This window comes from Misgurnus anguillicaudatus, chromosome 5, assembly GCF_027580225.2.
Source record: "Misgurnus anguillicaudatus chromosome 5, ASM2758022v2, whole genome shotgun sequence".
Taxonomy (NCBI): domain Eukaryota; kingdom Metazoa; phylum Chordata; class Actinopteri; order Cypriniformes; family Cobitidae; genus Misgurnus; species Misgurnus anguillicaudatus.
This window is the reverse complement of record NC_073341.2, coordinates 8,215,058-8,228,175: the sequence shown is the minus strand read 5'-3', so window position 1 is coordinate 8,228,175 and position 13,118 is coordinate 8,215,058. Positions and strand designations below refer to the sequence as shown.

At 34.9% G+C, this 13,118-nt stretch overlaps 1 protein-coding gene and 1 long non-coding RNA gene across 2 annotated transcripts in view; one reads left to right on the top strand and one right to left on the bottom strand.

The window, feature by feature from the left end:
• Window positions 1-2,002: 2,002 nt before the first annotated feature.
• On the bottom strand, window positions 2,003-7,166 carry LOC129413531 (uncharacterized). Its single transcript, XR_008633980.2, has 3 exons — window positions 7,101-7,166; window positions 2,332-2,489; window positions 2,003-2,175 (listed from the first exon to the last, which is right to left on the bottom strand). It is a non-coding gene; the product is annotated as an uncharacterized lncRNA (long non-coding RNA).
• The window catches only part of cacna1db (calcium channel, voltage-dependent, L type, alpha 1D subunit, b), a 193,086-nt gene continuing 185,664 nt past the window's right edge, over window positions 5,697-13,118 (top strand). The window contains exons 1-3 of the mRNA XM_055167221.2: window positions 5,697-5,891; window positions 7,753-8,077; window positions 8,797-8,902. Coding sequence (XP_055023196.2) covers window positions 5,831-5,891; window positions 7,753-8,077; window positions 8,797-8,902 — 492 coding nt within the window. The 5' untranslated portion in view covers window positions 5,697-5,830. The remainder of the gene's footprint in view (window positions 5,892-7,752; window positions 8,078-8,796; window positions 8,903-13,118) is intronic.

Genomic DNA, 13,118 nt, shown 5'->3' with positions numbered 1-13,118 from the left:
ACTGAGGTGTTGGGTTAACACAGTCTCACCCCATGTCGTCAATATTTGACGACACTTGACCATTCGTCAATATGTGACGCGGAGGGTATACCTTTCGCGTCATTTTTTGACGAACTGGGGACTTCAATACTATTACGTCCGTTGCATTCTCTTCTCCTATTTTCTTACCATTTTCGCGTCGGTTTAGGGTTAGATTACGCAAAATTAAACAGTGTACGCGAAATTAAACAGTGTTCGCGAAATTAAACAGTTGTCACCTGGCGTTGGGGTTAGAGTTAGGTTTGGGTAGGGATGTCATTATGTAAATCTAACCCTAAACCGACGCGAAAATGGTAAGAAAATAGGAGAAGAGAATGCAACGGACGTAATAGTATTGAAGTCCCCAGTTCGTCAAAAAATGACGCGAAAGGTATACCCTCCGCGTCACATATTGACGAATGGTCAAGTGTCGTCAAATATTGACGACATGGGGTGAGACTGGGTTGGTTGGGTCAACTTCTGTCTCCCTCTCGATTCCTTTCCAACTAGTCATTACAAAACAGTTTTTTTTACATTTAATAATTAAATCATAAAAATGTCAATTAATGTAAATATGACTGCACAAATAATTTGAAATCAAAATAATGTAATGTGACCAACAGAAGCTACTATACAGAAAGTATTTGAAGAGTTTGGTTCCAAAACGCATTAAGCGCCTTTTAAAAAAAATGGTTACTGCCAAAATCAGTATTGAATCTGGTCTGTATTAAAAAAAATCAATTTTTCATTTTACGCAAAAATCCACGACAAATGTCAGTCCTCCTTCTCTGAAAAATGCAATAAATCCGCTCAACCAATCACAGCGCAGTATTCCACACAGTGTAAACAATAATGGTGCTGCTTTGAATACACACATAATCCTAGTTTTCCTCATCTACTTTGAACTTCGTGATCAACTACTAAAAACAAAAAAAAGTAGTAATTTTGACAGCATTGATAAACCTGTGGTTGTTTTTGTGGCAGGAAAGAAACGCAAGCCATCACAATCTAATAATTTATGTGAGAGGCACTCGGGAGACTGCTGAGACATTGGTTAAATTTAGAACTCTCTTCTATACAGGTATGTTACATTATTACTTCACTCACTAGTATGGTTTATCTTAGCCGCTGCACTCTGCAACTTCTATCCATTTTTTAAAAGTAAGTATAACATGGAATTTTAAGCAATTTATGCAATTGTTTAAACATTTAAAGTAAAACTTACTTTAAAAGTGGATGCAAAAATGATGCATTTTTAAGTAAATCCAGCATATTATTTTTTACAGTGTAGGCTATAAGTACTTCTTGTTTCATTTATTGGTAGTATATCCTCACAACCTACTGCTGTATTTATAGAACGGGACATAGGCCGACAAGATACAATCTATGAACTATTGGGCATAAACATCGTAACAGTAACAATACATGCTTACCTTCTTTCAAGGCTGAGGCATAGCTATCATTCTGATAATTTCGATGTGATCCCAGGAGCTTAATAATTTCTGTGGCTTTGACATGAAACAGCAAACGATGAATGTTCATCATGTATGCACAAAATAAATTACTCACTAAATATTTTAGAACACAGGATGACTTGTAAATGATTTTCAGGTGTTTGATTAGGGTTGAAGCTCCAGGACCAGGAATGCCCACACCTGTGTTAATTTATGGTTTTAAAATCTTATTGACGCTAGCAAAGGTTTCTAATCAAAAGCAGTGAATGTTTTCTCTGTTTTCTTTGAGAAAGAGATTTGGCAAGTAAATTCCATTTGTTTCCTTTTGTTAAGGCTTAATGGGGCGGTTTCCTGGACCAGGATTAGCTTAATCCAGGACTAGGCCTTAGTTTAATTAGAAAATATAACTAGTTTTAACAAACATATCTTACTAAAAACATTACCTGTGTGCATTTTGAGGTAAAACAAAGGGCATTGATGTATTTTAAGATATGTAAGTGCAAGTTGTTTTCAGTTTGGAGAGCTCTTACAAGTGTTTAAGTCTAGGACTAGTCTAATCCCTGTCCGGGAAACCACCCAAATATAATTTTAATATTGGACAGTATCCCAAAACAGTATATCCATGAACAGACCTGTGTGTCTTCAGCCCCTCATATCAGCGAAGTCTGTTCACACCTTTGATTGGCTGCTGCTGTCAGTAATGCTAATAATCAAACATCACAACACATCTTTAACAAAGATTAATCTAGATTTAATTTACACAGTAAATACTATGCAGCATTATTTTACAATCAATTATTAGGCCTACTTTTCAGTAATTTAAACAGCTTTGTTCCACATTAATAAAAAGACATTTTACCTGAACAACAAACCAGCATCTTAGACTTCTGTAGGGTCATGTTGTGACATTCCTTTAAAATTCGACCACTGGAGCTTAGAGAGAAACACTTGCACAAAATTTCAAAGCTCATAGCATAGTTTCACAGCTCTTCAGAATCAGATCAAATGAAGATGTCACTGGGGAAAGACAAATACCAATCAGCTGCTGCTAAATACATTATCTGCACACCCTTAAAAACAACTTACGGCCAGGTATGGGCAGTATTTGTGTTACATTTATTTCAAATACATATTTCAAATACAAAATAGTATTTTGTAATTTGTATTTGATAGGTTTGATGATTTTTAAAATACTGTAAAATACTTTGTAGGAAGTTTACATGATGACAAGTTTGCCCTATCAGAGGCCAGAAAATGTATCCATCGGTGGTGGTCAAGGTAAAAAAAAAAACGTGCCGGCTGCCAGCTTTTCATAAATTTCTTTGAATAATTTGCTATAATTTGTAACAGTTCATGTTAAGTTTGATGTTTGTTTTAATAGCCTAGGCCTAATAGTTTCAATGGTGAATTAAGCAATAGATCAAACAGTTTAACTGATGGAAGGTTTGCGAAGAAATTTCATGCTCCAATTTGCATTTCATATTTTCAAAATACAAAAATACAGTGATTTATTTTGATACATGTTGTGGCTGCTGTATTTTGTACTTTATTTGGATACACTTAAACTTAAGGTATTTTATTTTAAAAATAAATTTTGGTGTATCTTTGCCCAAACCTGCCTACAGCCCTGTGCCCGGTTGCATGAAAGTCCTTAAGCTAATAAATCCCTTACCCTTAGTACACCCAAAAGTGCTATTACGCCATAAAATATAGTTCCTCTTTTAAATCCGCTTAGAAAAGCGCTACGTTTTATTTTGTACCACCAAACTTGCTCATATTACTACTCGTCTTAAATAGGAAAAACGTTGATGTGTTTGGTCACTTCTAACTTTATCTCTAAATGGTACCATTGAATGAATGGGGCTAAGCTAAATGCTATTGAAGCGTCGCAGCGCGCTCCAGCGCTTACGTGCACGCAGACAGATGATAGAGGGATGTATCAACAATTCTTAGTTAAGGTAATAACATATTTTAATATTGAAAATGAGTAGACTATTCCTTTAAGGAACCATAAGGCTGTCAATAAGTATTTACCCTTAAATGCTAAAGTATTTCCTTAAGTTCTGCTATGCGTTGCTAAAAAGTCCTTAGTAGGCCTACCCATTTTTACCTTAAAAAATTAACGTAAACCACTGTGTTTTTGTTATTTAAGAAAGAGGAACTACCGTGGCGCAATTTTAATGATCAAAATAATCCCTTGGGAAAAAGTAATGTGCATCTATTAGGAGAATAACGGTTTGAACGTCAGTCAATCCAAAGTGCTTCAAGTTTTAATTACTTTGAGGTTTTATACATGTGGTACTTTACAGTTTGTTATTTGCGGTGTTTCATTGTAAACAAATCCGCTGTCTGTTGAGCTGCGTACGTTGATTTGTTTACGCTGTGAGATTTTGTAATTTTATAGCAACCACTTCTTCATTGCTGAGTTTTGGCAGAGACTACCGTAAAATACTTTGTATAAACACTTAGGTAAGGGTGACAGTTAAGAAGTACCTTCCAAAATGTTTGTCAAAACAGTTTACCAACAGGTAAAGCAAATAGGTGATGACAAATGCGTTGTATGATTGGCTTACAGAAATTGGCACTATATGCCACTCATTTCAACTTGCCAAGCTCAGCGCCTATAACAACAATCAATACAAGAATGCATGCGTGGCAATAAAAAATCGGTTAACAGCAACATGTGCAAAGGCACAAATTAAACACAACCAAGTTAGTATTTTGAAAATATAGGGGCGGTTTTCCGGACAGGGATTTGACTAGTCCTAAACTAAAATAAATGTAAGAGTAAAGAAATATAATCTCTTTAAATATATCAGTGTCGTTTGTTTCGCCTAAAAATGCACACAAGTAATATTTTAGTAAGGCATGTTTGTTAAAACTAGTTATATTTTTAAATTAAACTGAGGCCTAGTTCTGGCTTAAGCTAACCCCTGTCTGGGAAACCACCCCATAAGTAAAAAATATTTAAATGATGTAATAAAAATTGGGGTAATTGATAACAGAATTTAGTCAGACACATTTTTTTTTTATTATATATGTGGGCTATGTTAACAGGTTTGGGGAAGGGCTGTATGCTGTCCTAAACAATCAAAAACAAAATCAATTTCAGTATTTTGTTTTTTATTGTTGGTGAAAGAATGTAAAGAATTGTTCTTTGGTTAGTCAATACTTTGCATATAATGCTGCTTCCATAAGGAATTTTGCGATCACCCTGGCTTCAGCTAAAGTGGTTTGAAAGGATAAGGAGAAATGGTGTGGACCAATCAAAATGTCCTCTTCTTCTCACCATTTTTTCAAAGGCAGTTGGGGGGGCTACAATGTTTGTTATCTGGTGTTCGCCACAAATTGAACAATGAATTCTGCTATCTACCAAAAAATCCTGAACAATGTCCGGCCATTTGTTTGTGGCCTCAAGCAGGACAATGATCCAAAACACACCAGCAAGTCCACCTCTGAATGGCTAAAGAAAATCAAAATTAAGACTTTGGAGTGGCCTAGTCAAAATTCTGACCTCAATCTTATTCAGATTCTGTGGCATGACCTTAAAGTGTAACTAAACCCCTGGTCAGAGCCTGAAAGCGGTTTCACACAACTGTGTTTGATTTTGATTTTGAGTTATGTACTGTATACACTGATACTGTAATTTCCCTTAGTACATGAAAGTGGGAACAAACACTTTTGTAAAAAATAATGCCACATTGATGACTCAATGAGGTGTAATTGTTCAAATAACATTGTTTCGGTATATACTGTATAAAATTGCCCACCCAGGATATCTGCCAGCCCACCCTTATATCATCACAATATCATATAAAGTTTTGTGAATGAATTGAATGCTTTTGTAACTGATGCGTGTTGTGCTTTAGACAGCTTTAAGTCAGAGGATTATCATAGAGGATTAGACAGCAGATAATCCATCAGCACAGCTCAATGAACGAAGAGCTTCTGTTGAGAGATGAATGGCGTTCATACTGGGAAATCGAGGTAAGATTTGATCCGTTTAAATGTTTAAAAGTGTAATTTCATATCTGCAAGACGACCTAGATCTGATTTCTAACAAACACACACTGAGCTCTATATAATTCAACAACAGATGTCAATCACGCTCTCACCCCCCTCGCTCTCTCTCTCAATGTGTGTGTTTGTAAAACTCAATGTCCTGTGATGATAAACGAGCAGCTGAAGGCTTGTCAGATGTTCATGTGAAGGTCACTGCATATTCTCATGTGCGATTTTTGATCTCTGGATCATTTCTAATAGCACTCGTGGATTTACATTGCTGTCGTGCGGATGTTACGGAGACACGCTCATGTGATGAAACTCAGGATAAACTATCAGTTTAAACAATATAGAGGATGCCTTTCGATTATAAGAGTTTCGGTGTAATAGAGGAGATGAAGGAAAAACTGAATGAAGGTAAATCTACATTGAGTTGTTTCATTGATTTTACTCATCCTGTACTGCTTTAAAATGTTATGAGTAGTTGTAGTGAGGGTTGGGCAAAGATACATCAAAATAGATTTTAAAATAAAATACCAAATACCTTAGATTTAATACAGCCACATGTATCAAAATAAACTACTGTATTTTTGTATTTTGAAAATACTAAATCCTTTTACATTGGAGCATGAAATTTCTTCGCACACCTTTCATCAGTTGGACTATTTGTATTGCTTCACCATTACATTGACTGTGATTGAGTCATGCAAAAATCTTGTATATAATGAAGGGCCTACTTGCATTAGCAACGCTGACAAACAAGTCATTTATAAGACAACTGTTGGCACATGTATTCATAGCGACTAGTTTAACTAATTAATCATTCAATTATCATAAATATAATAATATATTGTGTGTCAAGGCAGTCATTTTTGCAATGGTATGCAAACCAAAATATCATGATCCTATTAAACAGCTACTTCAACTAGGGGTACACTACTCAGCAATCAATTATTTATTTATCAAATTGACACCTGTTGAGCAGTTGAAAACAAACATTTTATAATTTCAACAATTGTTAAATGATCAATGTTTAGATTTTAAATGCATCCAGAAATTTAATATGAATTCAATTGCATTTCTATGATGTCATCATGTAGACTTCTTACAAAGTATTTTACAGTATTTTAAAAATACAAAACACTAAATTATTTTGATACAAAATATGAAGGCATTTATATCAATAATATCTACAAATAAAAAATACTATTTATTTGAAATACGTATTTGAAATACAAGTACCAAAAATGCTGCCCTTCCCAGGTTGTAGTTAACACTTTTACAATATACTGTTACGGAGTAAGATTCTCAAAAAAAAAAAAAAAAAAACATTAAATACAGCTGTATTTGAACATACAAAGCAAGTAATATTTTGAAAGAAAAACAGCACAAACAACACTTCAGCAAACAGTAAAAATGAGCAGTGTGATGATGTCATACAGTAAATTGTCTTACAGTTTTGTAATTGTTTGGTTTATTATTTAAATACATGTTTGTGCTTACTTTTGTTTGGTTGTTCAAAAACAATTTAACTTTTTCTGGTCTAAGGTGCACATTAGATTAAAGAAAGGACAACAAAAAGTTCACATTTAACTTTATTTCAAATTTGGTTGATTTCAATCTTACCTTTTGTTCTCTGGGTGCACGACTGCCACATGATTCATGGGGAACAATTAAAGAAGGTGCGCGCCTTCCTGTTCCCCATTTTATGCTATCCTGGAGGATTATGGGTAGTGTAGGCCTAGTCCATCTAATATAATTGAGCAGGGGGATCATTGTATCATTGTGTTTCCTTAAAATATTATTTTTGGAAATGTATTGTGGTTATTTTTGTCTTTGCTTTGGATTTGATTTTGGGGATAAGATTGATGTTAAAATTTATTTTAAACTTAATTGTCAAATGTAAGTTTAGTTGTGTATTCATGTATATGATTTCCATTCCCCCTATGTGTGTGTATTGGTTTAACCCTTAGTTATAAAAAGGGTTTATTCTGAATTGCTCAGTTTTGCTGGTGTCTCCTTGTGAGGAGGATCACGGTTGGTGTTCCTATTCTTTAAAGTTTTTTTATATAAGTATTTTGGCATATATGTCAACAACAGTGTTACATTATGAGATGAGCTAGGTTACACCTGTGTTAACTTGTTTTGTAGTGACCCATATTGTGCAACAGTAGGCTACCTCTTACAGAGTAAGTTAGTGAGTATGAAACAAATGGTACTGCACCTGCTTATGTTCTGATCTAATATTTGTCTTTCTCTTGTGTTTGTATATTTGCAGGGTCAAATATTGACAGTGGCACCAGGACCCCAACCTCTAGGGATGCCCCCATCTTCAATCATTATTCACCAGCTCAGTCCGCTGCGCTGTCCTGGAATTCTGCTATTAATGCAGCAAGACAATTTGAGGGCACATCCAGGTCCTTGAGTATCCCATCGGCTGCGGCCGCCGCACCCGTCGGATCGCTGGCCCAGAGGAAACGACAGCAGTATGCCAAAAGCAAAAAGCAGGCGAGTACCACCAGCAACAGACCACCGAGAGCACTTTTCTGCTTGACCCTCAGTAACCCGCTACGCCAAGCGTGCATTAACCTGGTGGAGTGGAAGTATCCTTATATCAGCTGTGTTATATAAAATCTTAAGAGCACATTTTACGTTGGTGACCTAACTGATCTGGAAGGAAATTAATGAATTGGATCCATTTAAAGCTGCTGTGTGTCATTTGTTGGATGTTTTAAAATATTTTTTCATATGCACAGTCAGCTATTAATAGCTTTTGGATTATTGACCTGAAGTGTGTAAACATAGGGTGTGTTCTGTTCCCTTTAAATGCTTTATTAACCATAGTAATGGCTTTAGGGAGTTGTTTGGGGGGCTGTAGGTAAGTAGATTCAGAACAGTTTTTTTGGAGGGGGGTCTGTATGAAACTATTGTACAGTGTAGATGCCTCTTTCTTCATGAATGTTGTTTGGAGTTCATTGACTCTGACATTGTGCCATGACAACCTTTGGATACACTGCCAATGTGATTTTGGGGCGAGCTATTGTTTTTTGTTTAGGAAGACAGGGAAGTGTTTAAAAAACATCCAACAAATTTAGCATTTTGGTGATTTTGTAGTTCGATGATGCAAAAAGACATCACATATGAAACCGATAACATAAAAAACATCTGATTATAGACTTATGTTGAATATTGCTTTGGTAAACTCTGTTTGACTTCCTAATAGTTTTTATAGTTTTTTTTTTAATGCCTTTTGTTAGACAGACATCATGTTATAATCAAATTGACACATGGATCACAGTTATTGCTCCTTAAACATCTCCAGACCTTTTGATACCTTTATTCTGCTGTCTATTTTTGCCAACTGTGTGGCCTTAGCTGTTTACATTCCCTTTCCTGAAGATGATTCCAACTCAACGAATCATGATTTGGTGAGTACTGTGACGTCTCTTTTCCTTAATAATTGGCTTTTTGAGATTATTTTTTGAATTGGCCAACACCATTTCCTCATGTTTGTTTGCTGTAATCTGTAACAATTTAAATTTTCAATACTTTAACAGTGTATTTCAGTATTTACAGATATAGTTTTAATGCAATGGGTCTATGAAAGCACAAATCGTTTTGGTTTACTGTCTAGCTATTTGGCATAGACATTTTTTTGCAACTGTTGATTTAATATGCATCAGTGTGGAAGGTTTGTGTGCATAACGAATTTGTAGGATATTGAATACAAAAATCACGCACTACGGTTTACAAAGAACTTTACTGTAAACACTGTCTGAATGACACCAGATTTACAAACCCAAACATATAGATCTGCCTACAAAGACTCACAATCACCAGTGCCAGTTATACTTCGTCTATACAGTGTGAGCAAGGTTTCTGTCAGCTGTGAAAGTCAAAATAAATTGGTACAATGTATATGATAAAATAATGTAGAGTGATCAACTACAGATTATAAAGTGCTTTAACACATCCTAAAGTTTGACTTCTCAGAGTTTTTCAAAATAAAAGTAAATCGGGTTAAAATGTCAGGAGTTGCTGTCGGGACGAAAGTAAATATCTCTTGTTTGTTGTGTTACTTTTGATCCACCTGTGTGTTACTTTCGTCCCAGCTGACAGGGACAGGATAATATTTTAGACGGCGATTGCATTTTTGCTGTGGTCAATAACTCACAAGTGTTTTATCAATACCAGGTGGAATTTTGATCAAATGTAAAACAACTTCAGTATAATTTCACTTTGAACATTAGTAGCGCATTGTTCCTTTTGACCCTGTCAGCTGGGACGAAAGTAACACACAGGTGGATCAAAAGTAACACAACAAACAAGAGAAATTTACTTTCGTCCCGACAGCAACTCCTGACATTTTAACCCGATTTACTTTTATTTAGAAAAACTCTGAGAAGTCAAACTTTAGGATGTGTTAAAGCACTTTATAATCTGTAGATTGATCAGTACTATAACACATAAAATGAGAAACACAATGCGTTATATATAATGACCACTTTAAGAATTTACTTATCATGGTTGATAACAGATTTCAGGACATACAGTAAACGCGCAAAACTGTGACGAAATAATGCAAAATTTGTTAGCTCTCAAGGATTGCGTGCTAAAGATGCTGTCATAGTTTGAAATGCAAATGTAATTATGGTTCTCATAAGATCACTGTTACTTTTCGCCCGTGTTACTTTCGCCCATATGCAAGTCAATGGGTAGAGTCAACTGTGTGCTTACCAATATTTATAAAAAAATCATCTCCCATGGCTTCATGGGATGGAAAAGTGTCCATCCACAATTCAGAATCTAGGTAGTAATGGGTCACCCGGGTAGTTTTCGTACTGTGGAGTCGGACATACTTAATTTGTCACATACGTTTTCTCGCCTACTTTATAGTAGGACAGTGTGCTGTTTCAGATGCACCCTAATTCTTTAAACTGCTTTGAAATAATTATTTCAGAATCTCTGAGAAATGAGGTGATATGCAGGTTTCAAAACAATAACAATGTTTTTGGACCTTGTATGCACTTTAGAGCTGCAACTAATCAGTAGATTATTTTTTCGAATAATCAACTAATCGAATAAAAACACAAATATTACTCTGTTCGATTTTTCACTTATTATAGCTAAATAAAGCACTAAGGGCCAGATTTACTAAAAGCTTGCGCCAGCGCAAACCATCATTTTGAAGATTAATAATGAATATCAGGATTTAATAAAGACATGCAGTGGATAATTAGCACTAAAAAGGTGTGGTCTAGTTATTTTTGTGACTGATCCTATTCCATATGCATTTCCAGGAGTTTCCCTTTCAGAAGCAGAATTTGAGATTATTTAAATGATTCGCACAACGTGATTTTTACTAATGTTTGCGTGTGTGTTATTGTCTTAACATATAACAGTTTATTTGGAATACCAGAGGAACATTGTTTAAAAATATTGTTTGCCAAGCCATGTTGTTTTTTATTTGCTGAAGTAAATAAAATAGAAATCACTAGAAGTCACACAATATCAGACGTTTAAACTTAGCCTTAGCTGTTTACATTCCCTTTCCTGAAGATGATTCCAACTCAACGAATCATGATTTGGTGAGTACTGTGACGTCTCTTTTCCTTAATAATTGGCTTTTTGAGATTATTTTTTGAATTGGCCAACACCATTTCCTCATGTTTGTTGCTGTAATCTGTAACAATTTAAATTTTCAATACTTTAACAGTGTATTTCAGTATTTACAGATATAGTTTTAATGCAATGGGTCTATGAAAGCACAAATCGTTTTGGTTTACTGTCTAGCTATTTGGCATATAGACATTTTTTTGCAACTGTTGATTTAATACGCATCAGTGTGGAAGGTTTGTGTGCATAATGTACAACTTTCAATAAATAACTATGTACATGCTTGGAACACTTGCATTTTGATGTACAGGTAGAGATATAAAAACGGAGACTAGTAGTGTTTATCATTAAAATCTGAATACGTCCTCGAACCCAAAGACACTGACGCTGCGTCCGAAACAGCCTACTTCCATACTATATAGTAGGCAAAGTAGTGCTTTTTGCATACTGTATGGTAGTAGGCGATTTCGTACGCAGCATAAGACTAACTGACCCAGTTAGTCTCAGTGTCTTTGGGTTTGAGGACGAGAAAGAAAAAACAAAGTCCTATTAGCATAGGGGCCGCTCGTATGTAATGAAAGTGTCATATAGTGTAATGGTTGAATTTGCTCGGACTGGCCAACTATTGCGGCATAATATTTACTAGACGATTTTTGTGAATGCTTTGTTCCGGGCAGGTTAACTGTTGCGACCACAAGTATATTTACTAGAGGACTTTGCTAGTAGGCTATCGGTAGCATTTTTTTTAAATCAGATACCCTGCCTTTAACTGGTAGCCAGTATAAAGATGCCAAAATTGGGCTTATGTGGTTCTTAGATCGAGTAAGCACTCTTGCAGCAGCGTTTTGAATCAGCTGAAGCTTGTTTGGTAACACTTTATTATAATGTTCATGATTTAACATTAGTTAATGTATTAACTAACATGAACAAACCATGAGCAATACATTTGTTACAGTATTTATTAATCTTTGTTAATGTTAGTTAATAGAAATAAAGCTGTTCATTGTTTGTTCATGTTAGTTCACGGTGCATTAACTAACGTTAACCAAATTTTAATAAAGTATTAGTAATTGTTGAAATTAACATTAATATAGAATAATAAATGCTGCACAAGTGCAGTTCATCATTACTTCATGTTAACTAATGTAGTTAACTAATGTTAATTAATGAACATTATAATAAAGTGTTACCGCTTGTTTATCTGATTTGCCGACATCCCCAAAGTAACAAGTTAGAATAGTCTATTATTGACTTCATAAATGCGTGGATAAGCTTCTCTGCACCTGATGCAGACAGTGTATGGCGTTTTTTTTTAGATATTTCCAAGATGGGAGCATGCTGTGTGCCAGACAATGGAGATATAACTATTGAACAGAGATGGGAAAAGTGCACAAATCCTTTACTCAAGTAGAAGTACACATACTCGTGTTTAAAAATACTCTGGTCAAAGTTAAAGTACTGACTATACGTTTTTACTTAAGTTAAAGTAAAGAAGTATGGGCTCTCACATTTACTCAAGTAAAAAGTAGCCATTAATAGTACCTGTTTTAGTGTCAAAATGGTACTGTAACTGGACCTCACATTATTTTAATACATTAATATAAAAAGATCTTATAAGCTTATAAAGCACCTAGTACTTTTAAAACTGAGGTGGTTATTCCTTATCTCTTGACAAAAGTCACTTCTCATAATTATTTCAAAATTGTTTAAACAAATCATTACATATGTTAAAGGGATAGTTTACTCAAAATGAAAATTGTCATAATTTTTTTACTCATGTTATTACAAACCTGTATAAATTCCTTTGTTCTGTAAGTGAAAAATATAACCATTTATTGGCCCAATGGCGGAAACCATTTTAGCGCATTCGGCCTTTTCCAGGGCTTACTGATGACGTTTTGACCTAATTTAGGTAATTTTATCTGACTCCAAAAGATAAAATCTCGTTGTTTATAGTGCGAATCGGATTAATCATTACCTTAACAATTACAGAATTTGGGTGAATGTTTGATTATTCTGATTTAGCAC